This window comes from Montipora foliosa, chromosome 8 (genome assembly GCF_036669935.1).
Source record: "Montipora foliosa isolate CH-2021 chromosome 8, ASM3666993v2, whole genome shotgun sequence".
NCBI lineage: Eukaryota > Metazoa > Cnidaria > Anthozoa > Scleractinia > Acroporidae > Montipora > Montipora foliosa.
In genome coordinates, this window is record NC_090876.1 from 25,938,581 (window position 1) to 25,958,580 (window position 20,000).

General features: G+C 37.9%; 1 protein-coding gene across 1 annotated transcript in view; it reads right to left on the minus strand.

Moving 5' to 3' along the window:
- The window catches only part of LOC137967625 (centrosomal protein of 70 kDa-like), a 41,791-nt gene that overhangs the window by 18,125 nt on the left and 3,666 nt on the right, over positions 1-20,000 (minus strand). Inside the window, exons 3-11 of the mRNA XM_068814140.1 lie at positions 18,590-18,621; positions 15,108-15,213; positions 14,573-14,696; positions 14,399-14,447; positions 12,661-12,708; positions 10,909-11,082; positions 9,320-9,387; positions 8,350-8,629; positions 2,710-2,798 (exon numbers count right to left, since the gene is read on the minus strand). Of these exons, the coding sequence (XP_068670241.1) occupies positions 2,710-2,798; positions 8,350-8,629; positions 9,320-9,387; positions 10,909-11,082; positions 12,661-12,708; positions 14,399-14,447; positions 14,573-14,696; positions 15,108-15,213; positions 18,590-18,621 (970 nt within the window). The remainder of the gene's footprint in view (positions 1-2,709; positions 2,799-8,349; positions 8,630-9,319; positions 9,388-10,908; positions 11,083-12,660; positions 12,709-14,398; positions 14,448-14,572; positions 14,697-15,107; positions 15,214-18,589; positions 18,622-20,000) is intronic.

Sequence of the window (20,000 nt, forward strand, 5' to 3'; positions counted from 1 at the left end):
GGGGGTCTGGCTGCCTGAAATAACTAAAAAGTTAAAAGGGGCAGGCAGCCAGTATTACAATTTGTTTAGGATAATTTAGGTCGGACACACATACACACACATATACATCACAAGAGAAGAGGATGATAAGGGCAGACAAGTGGGCCCACATGGAAGACCTAGCTAGTCAAGCAGAAGAGGACACCAACAGGGAAGAGCAAGGACAGGTGTACAAGATCACCAATCTCGTCAGCAGCAAGTACCACGGAGCCACCGACGTGCCGATTACGGATAAACAGGGAAGGCTACTCACCATGGAAGCAGAGCAGGAGGCAGAGCATTTCAGCGAAGTTCTGAATAGACCACCACCAACAACTGAACCAGAAGTATAGGATCCTGATACTGACCTAGATGTCAGCACCAAACCACCAGAGGAAGAAGAAATCATGGCAGCCATCAGATCCCTCAAAAACGGAAAAGCCACAGGACAGGACAGCCTCAACGCAGAACTCTTCAAGGCAGAGCCAGAGTTTGCAGCACAAGTTCTTCAGCCACTCTTTGAATGTCATCTTCTCGCCCGCTGTAACCAACACAGCATGGGCACCATCATCATGCGAACGCGATGGAAATGGATCTGGCATGTGCACAGCCCTTCACCGGACACTAGAGCGGAAGCGGAAACAAGGGCGACCCAAGAATACCTGGTGTCGAACTGAAGAAGGGGAACTCAAGACCCTCCATCAAACCTAGGGGACCATTCAGAAGCTGGCCAAGAACAGACAGGAGTGGGGTACCTTTGTTGCTCTCCCACACGCCAGCTGGCATAACGGGCATGAGTGTGTAGTAAGTCTCTTGAGAGCTGAGGGGATGAACATGTTTCGTTTGTTGCGTAACTTTCTGCAAGTTAACGCGCGCGAATTTTACTGCATGCATGAAATAAAACATAGGAAACATATGGACGTAGCATTTCCACATTTTATGGGAATCACATTGCGATCCAGTCTCCATTGCTGTTGGGCCGAGTCCGCCTACCGCTTCAGAACCACCTCGATCACCTGGCCTGGTAGGAGTTACTAGGTCACCTATTGGATTCCCAGGCTTTTTTTCCTTTTTATTTTCGGATTGGCCCAGCCAGCATTACTCCTGGGAAAATCCAGTTTCGGCACTTTCAATACCACCTAACTCAGTGCCCTCTGTTTTTGTGTAACACATACCACAGGCAACCCAGTTTATGCTCACGGAACAGCTAGTTCTCTGCCAAAAAACTTGAACAAAATGTGATTGAACCAGAAAAACCTCTCGCTAACAAAATCCTAAATCTTCATTCTTTTGAACAGTAGGTGTCAAATCATAAAAATCAATTCAATTTTTGAAAATTGAGGTAATGAGTGCACGTATCTAGAGAAACGGTGTTGTCATAATTATCTGAAAAAAATTCACAAAATTCAGTGTTCTCATATTTCAAATCACACGTTTGAAAAGGTGTAAACATAGCCTATGTAGATGGTGGGATATTTTATTGCGGGATTATTATACACCCACAAGAAAATCAATGTTTACTTTGTTGTATTTTGGGCCACAAGTAGCATGGTAAGGAGTATTATCTCCTCTCACAAAAATCCGCCACTGCTGGGTTGCCATACATGGCAATCCAGTCAGAATATGAATGGGATTTCTCCGTTTTATTATTTTTCCCTGTGTTGGTAAATGGAATAGTTGTCACTCCCCTGCTAAGTATTGTCTTTGTGCCTAGAGTCTTTTTGGCATATCTTTGCTAGGTTTCAGGGGGTTGTAGAAATGTGTAGATTTTATCCGGAAGACACAGTACCAGCAATGGCGGCAAAGCCAATGTAACAAGAATGGAGTTTTATTGGATCTTTAAACAAAATAATTTATACCCTTATGAGTTCAAGAATGGAACATCAACTCAATAAACAACACAAGCAGTAAAAAATTAATAATTACCGGTATCTGGAATTTTAAAAGTGACGAATAATGGACTTCGACAACAATTGCATCTTTCGCTGTCAGATAGCAAAATGAGCTATGTTTCTACATGTAGTATTTTACTACCTGGACCTGTGGTTAAATTAGTATGCACGAATAAAAGTTTGAAACGAGAGAGGCGCTGTGAAAAATGGGAGGAAAGGAAAGGATGTCTGACATATCGAGCTAAGAAAATGAAAAAGAGGGAATATCAAAGCCAACAAAGGAGGAAATTTCACAGGTCAGTGTGCACTGACAATGTGGATATTTGCAACTACCAAGTCCAGTATCCCAAAACAAACTGGTAGAGAATAAGGTTTGTTTGCCCGAAAAAGTCCCATAGCGTGCATCGATTAGCTGCAGCTGAAGAAAGTTAGCTTTATTCCGCAGGAATCATTGACTCTTCAAAATGATAATAGACTTATCCAGTATTTACACTGTAGCAGCTTGCGCAGCGTCTGATCCAAGGACAATGTATTTTTTTTAATGAATCTTCCTTATCTCGACAAACTTCACTACATTCCCAAATTGTTTGGCGCGAAATTCCCAAGTTTGTTTCAATTTGATTGACATTTACGTCATGAAATTCACACATTTGAAGCCGACTTTGGGAATTTAAAACGAAACTCACAAACCACCTGTCAAAAGTTTTGTGAAACCTTCTGTAAAGACCATCAATATGCTTTACATAATCACCATCAAGATTTTACAGAACAAGGTCTTACTTATACGAGTATCAATCACCTTGTTTCCAACTCCATCTTCAAATGTGTGTTCTCACTTTCTAGGAGCCTGATCAACTTTTTCGAATCCTTCAGCTGTTTCTCTGCAGACTGAGTAAAATCAGAAATTAATCGGGGAAGGATTGAGAACGGCATCACAACAGGTTTATCTAATATTAATATAGAATAGAGTATTAATTTAAGAAAAAGCATAACACACAAACTAAAAACTGAAAAAGGGCAATCATTTTTTAATGAAGACAATTATTTGTACCCAAAAACCCTCTCCAACATGGCTTAACTTGACAGAAAACAACATTTTTATGTGAAGCGCAAATACCGCAGAAATGCACAACGCAATAAGCCAATACCAAAAATACCATAATACTCTTTGTTTGTCCCTCCAAAATTTTGGAAAGGCATTGTTTCCAGTTTCTCTTAGGACAATCATGAATTAATTGTAAGTCCCAAGAGAAAATAAAAACAATACTCATACAAACTTTTGGAGGGACAAACAAAGAGTATTACGGTATTTATTTATACTGGCTAATTTAGACTGCAAAAAGGAATTACAAAATATAGTGTGTATAAATTATCAAGGCCCACTTTAAACGTCACATTTCACATGGCTGAATCTAATGCAAATGAGCGAAAATAATAGATTTTTCTCATTTGCATTAGATTTGGCACATGTGAAATGTGACGTTTAAAATGGGCCTAAAATAAACTCTGATTCTCAAGAATGATGTGTCTTTAGGTGCAACAATGTGGGTTTTCCTGATCTTAATTCAGTCACTGAACTCAAAGGTTTCTCTCAGGCAGTGCAATTAGTTAGCTGGTTAGCTCCTTCAGACATCCCAGTGTGTTTCTCAGCTCATTCTCATAATAATGATATTCCCTAAACAGGTTGGTTGTTTTGATCAAATATGGTGATTTTGGAGTGCCCTTCCCTAGCACTAAGCACTTTTTAAGCCTCTAATTATTATTATAAAAGGATTGACAATTTTCCTTTGTTATTTAACAACCCAGCTTTCTTTTACGTACGTACAACCTTGTGGAATATTAAATCTGGGGAAGGCTTGATAATGTGACAGGGAAGATGGCGCCGATGAATCGAACTCTTGGATATTAACTTCGGCATTTATACAGATAAATTCTTGGTTAAAGGGATTTATACAGATAAATGCCTGCCTTCAGGGTATTGTACAAGTAAGGTCGCAATTGCTTCCAAATGAACATTGCTCATACCAAATAGAATCAAACACCTATAATCTGACTAGTTTCTACTTAACGATTGGTTCATGGTTAGCGTGCATCCATCAAGTTTTACATAATAATTAAGTGACGTTAAGAACATCAAGATTCACTCTAGGAAGTAATCCACTGTCTCTAAATGATTTCCATCATTTCGTTTTGCTCCTCTGCCCATTCACACCATATGCGGACTGCCCATGTTGCGTTAACACACATATCACTCACTATTCAAGATTCCTTCCTCTTTTCAAGTTGTTGATCATCAAAATGTTTCTTTTGACTCTAGAAATTTTCGACGATTCAATCAGTGTCTTCTGTTTAACCACGTTCTTATTGAAAATAAATCTTCTAAACATGAGATTTCTGCATCAGTCTAAGGGTGTATTCTTTTGGGAATATCCTGGCTATTCTGGATCAGGAATAACAGAATACGCAGAATATCAACTGGGCATGCACCAGTTGTGTTGGCATGGCGACTAAAAAAGGTTTCCTGAAAGTCTGCAACACTAAATGTTGAAATATGGCCATAAGTACAGGTTTAAGGCGGTTTCCTCGACTTTTCAGTTTGCTTCATGTACTTGTAAGTGCTCTGCCTAGTGCAAATGCATTCTAATACGCTTTTCCTCTTGATGTTGCCTCAATTGAAAAAAATATTTTGAGGGTAATGTGAAGAGCTATATTCCACCCATGTAAACCATTAAAATTCTGTTCATTCTGCTATTGGGAGAAGAATGAACGGAAGAATATTCCGTTCATTTCGAAAACGGATTCGGTCCCAAAAGAACAAGAATACCGTCTATCCCGAGTATTCCTATTCCGGAATCGTACCAAAAGAACGCGCTCTTAAATATATTGTTCATTTTATCAAGAATAAAATCTGTGTATGATTGAGTTCGCGGTTTTCTGACGAAAAGCGATTTTGAGTCGCAAAAAGCTCTTCATGCTGGTCTCGTCCATCATGGTTAATGCACCCGGAGAACACAACTGAACTACCTTTAAACTACGGATATCAAGATACATGCACTGGTAAACAAGATCCAAAACTAATTAATTGTCAAAGAAAAAAAAAAGGTAATTCCCATATCACATGCATATCTGTACAGAAAATAATGCTCCACAATGTAATGTTGTTATCCAAATATTATCCTCTAGAGCTATGATCGTTGCAGTTATGAATGCAAATTTTAGCAATTGCGTGGAGAAGCCTGAAAATTTCAGGCCTTCAACGAGGTTGGAACCTGTCACATCGCGATGCCAGTGCGATGCTCTAACCAACTGAGCTATGAAGCCACTGATGTTGGGAGCTGGTCATTTGTGGGTTCCCATGGAATACGTATTGTTCAAATGTTCCCATGATGAATGAATGAATCAAGGATGAAATGATAAATGAAATAAATCATATATTGAATTGCAGATATGTAATCAAGTAAAACTGTGATCCTTGCAGTTATGAGTGCAATTTGAGCAATTGCGTGGAGAAGCCTGACAAATCCGCCATAGCTCCGGTGCTGGCTCATCCTCCAGTTGATGCTCCTCAAGCTGCGAACCCTTACCAGCCCATTCCAGGGCAAGCCCACCAAGCTCAACAAGCTTCCAAGGTTTGGTTTTCTTTTCTGTTTTAGCTCAGGTTTGTTTGTTTGGTTCGCTACTCGTTCAGAATTTTATCATTTCGCTTTCTTGCCAGCCCTTTTGCTTCTTCTGTCATTGTTTTGCGTTCTTATTTTTGTCACACATTGGCATTGGCATCCTTTTCGTGTTCGTCCTAGGAGGAAGAAAGGTAGGAAAGAAGAAAAAAGGAAAGAAAGAAAGAAAGAAGGGAAGGAGGAGAGATGGGTGGCATTGATTTTGTGTAGTAAAGTAGGCCACTTGGCGCATAACTGCCCTTTAGCTTCTCACTAGTAGTTTTTTGTCTCCTATGCGGTGGTGCTTTATTGACTTTTGTATTATGTCTGATCACAGCTTGTGTTGTCCATAAAGCATGCTTTCTCTATTGAATTCTGGCTTGTCGCGAAACGGATTATCTAAAACCTTAACTCTGTCTTGGACGGGGTGTTTTGGGGCTTGTCATGCGGTTGGTTTCCCTTTTCTTTGGCTTTATTATATTTTGCACTTAGCCCAGCTTTCCTGTGCTTTTTCCAAGGGTCTTAGTGGACTTAAAAGACGTCGCCTCCAATCCGATCTTTCAAGTGTTTGTTTATTAATGATGAAATGGAATATGAAATGAACCATATATGAACTGCGGATATGAAATCAAGTGAAGCTATGATCTTCGCAGTTATGAACGCAATTTTTACAATTGCGTAGAGAAGCCTGAAAAATTCAGGACTTCAACGGGGTTTGAACCCGTCTCTACACAATTGTAAAAATTGCGTTCATAACTGCGAGATCATAGCTTCACTTGATTTCACATCCGCAGTTCATGTATGATTTTCATATACCATTTCATCATTGATTCATTCCTAACGGGACCATTAGAACTCACAAATGACCAGCTCCCAACGTCAGTGGCTTCATAGCTCAGTTGGTTAGAGTGTCGCACCGGAGTCGCAAGGTGACGGGTTCAAACCCCGTTGAAGTCCTGAATTTTTCAGGCTTCTCTACGCAATTGTAAAAATTGCGTTCATAACTGCGAAGATCATAGCTTCACTTTATTGTTCGTTCATTGTACATTTTTAGTTCCTGTTGTACTTTGCAGTAATTTGTTTATGTTCATACTTGCACATTTTGCCTTATTTCGTAAACTGTTTTTGAGTTTTGGGAGAGCAACAAGACTTCCCCCTGCATTTTATTGTTTTTTGGTCTTGGCTTCGCCCTTTTTATCTTGGGGCTTAAGTGATTGGCCACCATAGGAGTCGCGTCATTTCCCATAACTTAACGATGCCCAGGGTGATTGCGAGTGAGGGCCCAGTGGGAGTTAGTTAATATTCTCACCTAGGCCTGCACGATCAAACACCCTAATTTTCTATTCCACGGGCCCGGTTGTTTTTGGTGGTGACATGTTATGCCGCTGACCTTGCCCACATATAAATTGAGTTTCCCAATCCACGTGTACTCTGTGTTTTCGTGAATTGCTGGAGGTCTCATGGATCAGCGATGACTTTCACACTTGCATTCCTGGGGCTCTTGCTCCCTCTCACCTCCACAGTCGACTTGTTTTACCATAACTTAACAATGTGAGGGGCCCAGTGGGAATTGGTTACTATAATTTTGCCCATCGAAGTCCTCAGCGTAATTAATTATGCAAAACACAATTGCCCTTGTTTGTCGTCATGGAGAAATGACATGTAAAAAAGTAAAGTCACTGCTCACGAGCCTGAAGGCCCATCAGGCCAGCGCTTGTCTCCGGTTTCAGTAGCATTAAGCGACTAGGAGTATTTATACTCCCCCCTGGATGGGATGCTAGTCCATCGCAGGGTTACCCCCAGCAAATTACGCCAGTACCCAATTATACACCTGGGTGGAGAGAGGCACCGTGAGAGTAAAGTGTCTTGCCCAAGAACACAACGCAATGTCCTGGCCAGGCCCCGAACTTTCACACTTGCATTCCTGGGGCTCTTGCTCCCTCTCACCTCCACAGTCGACTTGTTTTACCATAACTTAACAATGTGAGGGGCCCAGTGGGAATTGGTTACTATAATTTTGCCCATCGAAGTCCTCAGCGTAATTAATTATGCAAAACACAATTGCCCTTGTTTGTCGTCATGGAGAAATGACATGTGTTGACACATAATTTTAAAAATTCTAAAAAATTCACGGCTTCTTCTCTTTTAGCCAAATTTTGTGGAAATATTGGTACACTAAATTAAAAAACTTTCTTTTCAAATTTTTGTTCCAGAACAAAATTTTTGCAAATTTTTGTACTTACGGTTATCTTTCTGAAAAGTCCTAGTTATTTATGCTGATTCTTTTAAAACTGAAAAAGCCTATTTTATAACCTTAAAATGAGATGTTCTAAGCGACATTGCTATAAATAAGTAAGTCCAGGAAAGTTAATTAGTTTCATAGGTCTCTGAGGACCCATGTTTTCAACCAAATGCAAACAACCCAGGAGCTCTGCTTTTAGGCTTGGCTATATTAAAGTTGTTTTTCAAATAACATCTACATCCCTTGGGATGTGTGTGGTTTAAAACCTCAGTTCTCGGCATTTATCTCTTAGTGATACATAAGATTTGATAAGATTTGGAGTGCATATTGGTTAACAAATCGTTAAGTGCTCTGAATCACAGCAGCAACATAATAATTACATTGACACGATTGACTTTTTGAGCAATTTGCACCTGAAAAAAAAAAGGATTTGAATAATTCACATCTAATGACTATGTTCAGAATTGAAAAAAAGCTCACACACCTGTACTCAAATCTAAAATAATTTTGAGCACATTAATTTTTTAACTGCTGAACTGCATACCAGATATTTATCCTCCATGACTCTGATCTCCTTTATGTTTTGCATAACATCAGTTTTGGGTTCATTCAACCAATCTTTCTCAAGTCCTCTCTCGGTAGATGTGGGTAGAGAATCTCCACTAACTGTATTGACTGTAGCACTGTTCTCTGACTGAGTTATGCCTGATTCAATGTCACTATTACTAGCAACAGGTGAAAGATTTCTTTTTTTCAAAGAATGATCAACATTGCGTTGAAATTTTCCAAGACGGCGTTCAAGGTTCTCATTCTCATCAACAAACCTGAAAAAGAAGAAAATATGTCCCATCTACTGATTGTTAAAAAGGATGCCCCATCAGTAAATTGTGAGGGCCATACTGTCAGCCAATCATCACATACACTCTATCTAAAAAATGTAATAAACCTGTGTAGTATCGCTGAGTATTTTTAAGAGTTGTGCTGTATTTTAACGAGCCCATTAGGGCGAGTCAAAATACAAACAACAGGTTGAAAAACTCAACGATACCACACACCAAAATATCTAATAAGCTATTTAATATCCAACTTTTTTGCACTACATGTGCAATGTATGTTTTTAGCAAGTGAATATTACAGTTCTTGTAAACAACACAAGAATGTGTGACAGATTTGTTGGTGACAAGAGCAAGGCAAACGTCAGCATTTCAACTAGTCAAAGCGTTCCCTACTGTACAAATATGGGGGAATATTTGTAATCGTTTGGTGTGTTTTCTGTGCAACAACTAATACAGATGGATAATAATTACTTTTATTATAATTATACTTGCCTCTTTGATGGTTACACGTGGGGCTGTAACCATCAAATGGACTTATCTAAGACTTGAGAAAACAAATACAGACTCGCTCGTAAAAAAACCACAATTTGGCCCTCTTTTAGATCTCATGGGAGTACCCTGCACATGTCAGTAAACAGCTTTGGTTTAACTTATTTTCATTTTTACTTGCCATCTTACTTTTGGTCCACAGCATTGCTCTTAAATTGCTTCGTTACTTTGGTTTGTCTCTTAAGATCTCTCTCCTCCTGGTGAGTTAACAAGACATTGAAAATTTGTTTGTAATTGATAATTCAACATTACAGTCAGTGATCATGAGTTGAAACAATCAATTTTGTCAAGAAGTTGAAAACTGCTACATGTTACAATTCAATCTCTACCTGACACTAGGTAAGAAAAAAAAAAGCCAATTCGTAAATTATAATTTGTAATGATGCCTGCATAATATTATACTGTCAGTTAACACATTATTCAAATGTTAATACTTTAAATAATGCAACCTGTATTCTATACTTTCATGTTTGTTATTTCTATGCAGTTTTTTTAGCTTAAAGGAGGGATCATTCACCCGTAACTGCAAGGCCCTGTCCTATATGTACATGTACGGTAAGTGACTTTTCTGGGATACATTTTCGGAAAAACTATTGGTAGAAATATCTCACTCCATGCATTATCATGATCAGTACACTAAAAAAATAAACCAGGGCAGGAACCTAAAAAACACCCTGTATTATATGATTTCCTCGATAAAATTTGGAATATACACCATGTATTCTCTTGCATTGCTGTTTTTTAACTTAAAAATAAATTCCCCAGTAGTTTTTTTTTTGTAAATAAATTGGAATAATTTCAATAATAAGAACCATTGATTGATTGCACACAATGTAGCTGAATTTAACAAAATGACAACAAATGAGCACAGTATTCAACAGCAGATTTTTTTCTAGAGATGAAACTTCAACAAACTACAGTGCAGACCAAAAATAAGCATCCCAAAAAACGTGTGAGGCTTATTTTCTCTCACATAAACGGCCCTAATGTCGTCTTCTTTTGTTTGAGAGCCTGCATGGAACCAAATGTTTACTTGTCGGAGCCTCAAAGCAGTTATCTCATGACGACTTCTGTGGCGCCATTCTCAGTATTTGACGTTCGCAAAAAACTTGGGATGTTACAAAAACTCCTCAAAACAAACTCCTCGACAAATTTTCGGTATGCACTTTTATTGCGAAGAATTGGCGGAAAGGTCAAAAGCTACGTCACTCTACATAATTATTTTCTCCGTTGTCTGGCATCTTTGTATGTCAACAATCCAAACTGCAGTTTCGGCAACAGAAAGGTCAAAATAACTAAACTATCAGTGGTCAGCTGTATTTTATTATTTTTCATTCAGTGAATGTCGAAAGAATTTAAAACTTTGTAGGTTCGTTTCGAAAACTCACAATGATCAGTTGACACCGCTCTTCAATTCAAATGTTCTGGTAAGTTGATCACAGAAATTAAATATTCATTTTATCGTCTGTCTATTGTTTCGTGGAACAATGAACATCACATCCACGATACGAGTTTGCATAACAAAAGAAAAAACGCACATCAAATGCCCGTTTGGAAACGCGCCTTTAAAAATGCATGTACGCAAAAAAGGCGTTTGCGTTTTGCGTCTGCGTAGGACGCATATTTCTGGTCTGCACTGTACAAAACTGAAAAACATGTATAATACATGTATTACTTGCAAGTAAAAAGATCAACTTGTTGCTGGTCAGCCATTTTACCATTTGAACAAGATCTTGACATTGTTGATGCAGTCTTATGATTTCAACATCCTTTTGAGCCACTTTCTGTTCAAGTTGTTTGCACAAAGCTAGAACTTCTGATTTGTTTCTCCTTAATTCTGAAACTTCCTTTCCATGAATTTGAAGTTCCAACAGTCGCATTCGTTCCATCTCCTTAAACGAAAAAAAAAAAAAAAATCTCATTTACATTTTAACGACAATCAAACTGAATGAATTAATTCTCATTACTACCAAAGTGACATGATCTTAAGACACACGTCATTATAGACTTAAAACTCTGTTGGCAGCCCCAGTTTGATGCTGTATGTAAGAGCTTCAGTCAGACAGTCAAGCATAATAAATTCTTTTAAGCAATTGCACATCTTACCCAAGAAATTTCTGTCACATGAAATTTTAATCTGGTGTACCTGTCTCCCTAGCTTGTTACAGAATATCGAATTAATTATCCATGGCTTAACCAATAACAGCATGGAAGATTTAAACAATATTCACCGGCAGTCTTTGACTCATGAGTAAAAATGCAAGTTAATTTCATCCTATGTATGCATACCGTTTATCACCTAAGCGGTAAGATGAGCAGTGACATAATTTGTATCATCTAACAACTGCACCATGGGTATTCTATAAATTAACAGGGTCCCACTATGTTAGGAGCCACGGAGAGGGAGGGGCACTTCTTTCCTATGGCAGTACTTTCAGAAAAACCCTAGGGGCCACCTAAGTTTTCAGATTTGGTTGCCAGCTCACGTTTTGGTCGCCAAAACATTTTGGCCCTTTGGGCCTTATACATTTCAAGAAAAGGCAAAATGCAAGTGAGGCTGAGCCAAAAATCAGAGCACCTTTGTTCTTACACTAATGCTAAAGAACACTAAATCTCCGCATTAATTTATTCACTGTGCCTTCAGAATGGTGTCATGATGATGGCGAAACGTCAACTATTAAGTTTTTTTATTCGCTTGTTTAAATTTCCAACATTAGTGACAGTGGCACATTTTAAAAAAATTTTATTAACACGATTCATTATGGACAACAATTTCATTTCTTTATCATCTTTTCTGAGAATTACAGTCATCAATGGAAAAAGTGCTGAGGTGCAGACGTAAGCTGCATGGTAACCAATTTTAATACCGAGTACCTAAACACGACCAGGCATACCGGTGTAATATAATGAAAATATCTTAGTGGCCAGGCTGGCGACTGTGTGAAAAGTTAGTCGCCAGTGAATAAAATCCGGTCGCATTGGTGACCTCAGTGGTTGCAACGTCGAGCACCATACAGTGTTGTCTCCACCTCAACCTCTTCCCGCTCCCCTCACACTCCGTGATCCATACCAAAACCTTGCCCCCCCTCCTTCCAATTTCAAATGTAGTAGGTCCACATCAATCTCTGGCTGTCTTCTTTCAACTTGCATTAACAAATAAAATTGTATACATGTAATGTTTTCTACCTGCATGTATTACACAAAGAACTGAACTTAACACCAAATGAAGTACTTTAGGGGATTTGAAAATGGTAATGCAATGAAAAGGAACTAAACCAATTTTTCCCATGTACCAAGTAATTTTGTCCTAATGGCCAAAGGAAATTATTGCTTTTAACAAAATCTTTGCGCAAACTTTGGCAAAATACAGTAGGATGTACAGTAGGACACTCTGCACCAGGAGCCTAATGACAACCTAGGCTCGGCTTGATTGGGAACATCTTGTATTATGTTAAATGAAAATGACTTACCTGAGCTTTAATCTTTTCCTCATCCAGTTCTCGTTGTAATTTTCTCATCTAAAGAAATTGGTTGTCCTGTGATCACTACACGTTGTCCAGGCCTCGGTTGTTCAAACAATGGATAGCGCTATCCACACGATAAATCACTATCCAGCGGATAAACACTAGCAAAACCAGGCAAAACCAATTGAGTTATCCAGTGGATAGTGATTTATCCGGCGGATAGCGCTATCCTTCGTTTGAACAACTGGGGCCAGATGTTTACTCTCCTGAGAGTGAGACTTGCAGATTTCACTCATCAATTTTAAGTGCTGAAGGTGTGAATGAGTTAATAATGATAATAATAGCGCGGTTTTCAAATGAGTGTCGTAAAAACCAAAACCAAAGTAATTACTTTGGCCAATCAAAAAGGACGGGGACAATCCAGTAAACCAATCAAAACTCGCAGTAATTACACGTGGCCGACACAAAGCGCGGGAAAATGTGCACGCTTGAGCTACGATTGGTTTTGGTTTCACTTCTGATTGGTTGAATTAGTGGCGCGAGAACTTTGAACCAATAACTGAGTGAAGTAATGCAAAACCAAAGTAATTATCTAATTACTTTCGACACTCAATTGAAAACCACTCTAATAGGGAGCAACAATAAGGTCAAGGCATCCAAGGTCATAGGAAGTAGCTTGATGCCTACCGAAAGACCTCCAGCTACGCTGTGTTTATAGAGTGACTTTCATATGACCTTGAAAAACAAACGTAAACAGAAATGCAAAACATTTAATTGGCTTATCAAACAAAACAAATGAGCGCGAATTTTCATTGGCTTAGTGAACATGGATACAAACAACGTCATCTCTTCATGGAACTTCTGGAAAGCCATCAGCATTTCCCTTTGACTTCATGTGAGATGCAGTAATGTGATTGGGCAATCAAACTGTTTACAGACTATATTAGGGGTTTCCTTTGCAGGAATAAGGAGAAGCTTTGTTTTCATTGGCTCTTGAAACAAATTGCAAACACTTTTTCAAGGTCATTCAAAAGTTGCTCTAATAATAATAATAATAATAATAATAATAATAATAATAATAATAATAATATATTATTATTATTACTATTATTATTATTATTATTATTATTATTATTAGCATGTAACAAGCCAGATATTGTGATCAAAGACCATAAGAACAAAACCTGCAAACTTGTTGACATGGCAGTACCACTCAAATTATGTTAGGTATATGTATTCATGCAATAAATAAAAATAAAAATTATAAAGTTTATATATTAGAAAATATGACAAAATGATATATATTATAATAATTTAAACAATGGCTCCTTACACTACGTCGCTATTGATGTCAGTGTTATCAATGTCCAAATTTAAATGCATTGTATTATTTTGAACATATTGTCTTAATTGACGTTGAAATTTTTTGAAAAGAAAACCAACAATTTTCGTCGTAGTGACACTTGAATAATTGAAAAGATATGTACCTGAGGCCACACTCCTTGGAACTATGTACCCTACTCTTTTGTACTGAGTGAAGGATATCATGTGGGACAATTGATATAGTCCTTGTCCCAAAAGACTTGAAAGTGCAAATATTTGCAGATAAATATTACCTGGTATTATAATAACAATTAAGGTAATACTTCCTAGGGTCTATATCTGTACTACTGTAAATCAATAATGAAAAGCTACACATAACAGTGTACAACTACAAACTAGTACAGGGTAATATGGGTGTCACCTCCATTTCATGATGTGAAGCTCTATTCCTTTCCTCATCAGCATCCTTCCTATGAAATGGAAAAATAAAAACAGGAAAAGAGTTTAACAAAAATAGTTTACGTTATGTCATGAAAAAAGAACGGTAAATTATTTAATTTTTCACTGAATTACCAAGTAATGAGGAATTACTAACTGTATTCTGTGAGATGATGAAATCAACTGCTGTAGCATTGACTGCCGCCTATCACAATCAGTCATCAATTTGTCTAAGGTATGTCTAACATTCTTGGAAGTGGAATCATCAAGAACAACGGCTCCTTTTCATATGAAGGAAGAAGAAAAAAACAATGCCTGTTATACATGTAAGTTTTGTAACTACAGTTGTCTTGCATAAGTATGATATTATGTTTATTCTGTTGTAAAAGCAAAATAATTATTGAAAATGAAACTAAAAAACTTAATTTGAATTTTTTGAAAAAAATGTTTGAATCAATAATCACAGTACATGTTGTATCTCCAGAATATTTTTTTTCTGGTCATTCTGCTACCAGTTGCAGAATAACTCAAATCATAATTTTTATATTCCAGAAAGAGAATACCAGTAGCCCCCACATGAACCCTTGCACACATTAGTTAACCCTGACTATAATGCCCTGTTGATGTTAAGAAGCAAAAGCTAGGCTTCAATATTTACAGCTGAACAGTTGTTTCTGCAGTGTTTATTTCACCTCTGGGAATATGTTGAAGTTGATTTGATGGTAATACCATAACAGGTTGAAAACCATGATGTCTTAGTTTGCGGTTGACAACTCCCCATTCAGCTATCACTCCTGCCTGCAGAGGAAGACAGACTTGCATCTTACATACATGTACACAGAAAAGTCAAACAGTGCTTTATGGTATCAGTCATCTTTATCGCTCTTAAGGGAATGCTTAGGCTTAGGTATATTACTAACTTCTTACTAACCGAGCGCAAGGGCCGTACTGGAGAATATTGGCTGAGGTCATGGCAGTACGGACCTCGCTGCGCTCGGTCAGTACAAAAATGATCAAGGGCCAATATTCCCCAGTACCGCTCAAGCTAGCTTGGTTAGTAAGTAGTTATTATATGGCTTTTTAATCACCTTTTGCTTTGTTTTTGCAAGCCTGTAATCGGCCCGTGGGCATTAAGGGAGAATAATGCCCTACAATTCAGTCACAATTAGCCAATCAGAGCGCGCGTTAAATCGGCTACAAACACAAGCCATATAATAAAAGCTGTTAACCCTTTAAGGGATGAGGATGCCCCCAATTGATGATTTTAAAAATTGTCTGGCATTTAAAGAGTGAAATCTATAAGTGGCCAATGGGAGTTAAAGGGTTAACAGCCTATGTATACTGGACCATTTAATAAAACTCAATTTGCAGCAGAATACATGTAGCTGAATTACAGAGCTAAAATATACAAATCATAGAAAGGGACCACTAAATATACAAACAGCTTAGATAACTATACACCTTAAGATTTTAAATTTAAAGGTAACAAAATCTTGCAATGTCTGCGTCCTGCATCTGTATTGGCCTCTATATACTATTTTATCAACAGCTACACCAAGTCTAAGGTTGTACATGTAACTACATGTATATGTCGAATCAGAGCCTCCATGGGGAAAAAACCCAAAAGGATTTGTTTGTTTGTTATTTATGTCTTTAAGCGGGATGAAGTTTTGGCAGCTATTCAGCTGATGTGGACCTGCTATACCCACCCACCCATATACACACAGAGGACAGCCACATACATGTAGTGTATACATGGAAATAATAATGCTTCTGCGTAAAGTACAAAATTAATCATCATTACTGTATACAGTTTAAAGTGATCAAACAGATCAAACACTTCTGAGCTGACAGCAGTTCTGTTGCTTTCAATTTCTTGGTCCCTTTCCTAAAAAATCTGGCTCCTAGAAAAGGTCTCCCACCAATGTAGCCTGGGATAGATTCCCAGGCTTGGTGTCATATGTGGGTTGAGTTTGTTGGTTCTCTACTCTGCACCGAGAGGTTTCCTCCAGGTACTCCAGTTTCCCCTGTCCTCAAGACCAACATTTCACTTGATTTGCGTTAATGAGTAGGGGTTGCTTGGTTTTAAATACCAGTACCTTTCAAAATCATGAAGAATGGTGTCTTCTATTTTGGAATACCTTCTTTCTTTCCAGAGATATTCAAGTTTTTGTTAAAAAAATTGATGACATCAAAAGCATTACAAAAATACCAGTAATGACTGCAATAAATAACAACATTGAGAATATCTCCGAAATTTTGGGATGGGTGTTGTTTAAACTTTGCATGGCAACCATTTTTGCTGCTGGGTCTGTCAAATGCAGGATTGATTTTGCATTTATTGTTACAGTGGTAATAAGAAGTGTTTTCAAGTCTGACCATCTACCTTTAGTTTACTTATCTATTCAAAACCCAAGATACAGTGCCGCTCGGAGATAAGCGAACAACGCAGACGCAAAATAAACGCACGCAATACGCGTATACGCGTTTTTTTTGACGCGTCTAAAATTGCGTATCGTATACGCGTTTGTGCCTTTGTTATTCATAACCGTAAGTTTGCTTTTCCTGTTATTGTTTACGAAGACAAAAGAATAAATTGCGTGACTGCCGACAAGTCGAAATTTGCATTTGCATGTATGTCGCTTTGATTACGAATCAATTTCGATCCGCTAATGCCGCCGATGAAAACATCCACAGGGCATTATTTCGAAGTTTAATATCCTTTAAATGCAACAAAGGTCTCGAAAGACGAGCGAAATTAAATCAGCAAATTATGCCCCGAAAAACTGAAGCCATGATTTTTTTCAGTGTTTGCCGTGACGCGTTACAGTCATTTCACGATAACCTTTTACCGACGCGTGCAAAAAAGTCCAATTTTTCCATGCAGAAAAATCAAATAAATGCGAACGGCATGTCATAGAAAGTTTTTTAAAAATATTTTCTTTGAACTGAGAGCATGTCACCGTTTGATGCCCCGAATCACATCACGATGGCCTAGCTCCCGCCGGCGCGTGCCCAAATTTGACCGAATACTTTTCCTTACAGAAATACCAAATAAATGTGATCAGCGCATCCAATGAGCCTTCGAAGAAAAATTTTGCGTCTGAAGTGAAAGCACTGTACCCGTTGAAATCAGAAAATCATTCCCAGCAGAGCTGAAGATGTGGATATTACATGAATTAAAATCGTGTTGTCACGTGTCGGCAACCGTGTGTTACTTCACTGTCGCGCTGAAAATCCACGCCAAAACCTCATTCTTTGCTGCTGCATTTACAACAAAACAACTCAAGCTGCAACATTCTCAGCCTTACGATGAATTTCTGTACAAAACTGCTAATGATGACCCCTTTGCTAAAGAGTTGTGTTTTTAGTTTACGACTAAACGGATGCACGGGTACGAAGTTTGTTTTGATACTGTATTATCGCTCTCAACGCTTTCATGTAAATTTTGATGTTAAAAAGTTTCTTGTGTGTCGTCTGTCGATAGGTTTATATTTCTCCGAAAGTAAGCTTGATCATTTTTTTTTTGGGCTTTAAAACACAAATATCTAGCCAGAAGGACTTTGCACTGGTGAGATTTTTTGCTCTTTTAGTGACGCACCGACCAGCGAACACGCAAATTATTTTCACATTCACCACATCGGAAACGATTGAGAAAAAACAAAGAAAAGGCGACAAAATAAAGAAAAAAGGAGAGCTCATAAATACTAATGAGCCTTTTTGCGTATGTGTTGACGCGCATCCACGTTTTTTTTGACGCGTTTACGCGTTTTGCGTATGCGCGTTTTTTGCGTATATTTTGGTTCGCTTATCTCCGAGCTGCACTGTACATGTATTTGGTTTATTGCAGAGAGGGACTGGAGACAAGAGTGTTGCCATGGCAACATCTTAATGGGCGTCACTTTGTGCCTTATCTGATGAACATTACTGGTGCCAAGTTTGAATATCATTACTCCAGTTTTTCAGAGATACATGTATTCTCAGTTTTGGGAGTTGTTACTGTCACTTGTAATGCTTTTGACAACATCAATTTCTTATCAAAATTAATTTAAGCTTGAATATCTCTGGAACGAAAGAAGGTATTCCAAAATATAAAAATTCACCAAAAGCAAAAGATATTCTTTACATCATAGGCACTTTAAAGAATTGTAGTAAAACAAACTTTTTCTCTTACTGCTTTTGGGGTGTCTTCACTCTGATCACCACCTGTAGTAAATAGAAATGCCGGTACATGTAGTTACATAAGTTTATTTTAAAAGAATTGAGATTGCCAATGGTGTATTGACCATCTGAGCACATCATATAGTTACAGACTAAAATATTTTTCATTTTCTGGAAATATGTGACAAACAAGATGTCTCTACTAAAGCCACTTTTAGTTCCTTACTTATAAGTGCCATCCACATGTACCTTTTTAACTACGAAGACCTGAAGGGCTGCAAATACACATATTTTAAAATATTATGTGTTTCTAGTGCCCTTGTCATGAAAAATAAAGAGATTTTTTATTAACTTTCCAATGAGATAAAGCACAGGCCTTCACTCCCTAATGTGTCGCCAGTAACAATAATGATCAGAGCACCGTGTAACCTCAAGACCACAAACTACATGTAATACTTTACTTGTCTTACTGTACCCTTGCTGTTTGTGGTTGGGTTTCTAATACAAGTATCTCTCCAGGATTTTGCTGTCAACCTACTGAGACAAGTTTCAGGACCACGTTGCCAAAGTTTATAATAATTTTGACAATGTGTAACATCGCATATAGTTTCATAGCATATTTCAACAAAATTGCAGACCTATAAAGGTACTTTGTTTGAAACTTTGGTAATATTAACCCTGAGATGAAAGCAGCCAAAAGCTATAGATTGCCATGGTATTTAACACAATTTTATGCTTTCCACAGGACCATGCATGGGTTATTTATTCACAAAAAGGTTGATGTAGCTCTAAGGGTTTCTGCTATTGAGCAGGTTAGAGATACATGTAAATACATAACAATAGTATACAATCATTTATCTCTAACCTGCTTAATTGTTAATAATATTAGTAAGTTACCGTAAAGTTCCGATAGTAACGACCCCCTGAAAGTAGCGACCCCCCAAAATTAACGTCAATTTTTTGTGGCCGCTAGTAAATCCTGAAAGTAGCGACCCCCGAAAGTAACGACCTCCCGAAAGCAGCGACCTTTCTCCCCCGCTTCCCGAAAGTAGCAAGACCAAGTTTTTTAAATGGTATGCTGTCAATCAATAGTCAAAATTTTAATGTACAATAATATGTTCGTGCAGTTTAATTTACAACAAGGGGAAGCTTAATGCCACCATTCGTCCTTGACATCAGTTCACTGATGTAGCGATGAAAGAACTACTGTACCATAAACCGGTATAATTTCGTATTAACAACAGGAATGTTTCTTCAAATTGAAATTGAAAACTATATAGTTTTCTATATACAGTTTTTTCTTATATCTATCATTGTTATCTTCTTTTTATGAAACACAATCTATACATATGGAATGCCAATAAAATTTTGTTCTTTTTTAAAGTTTATGTTGTTCATTTTTTATTTCGGAAAAAAGGCTCGCG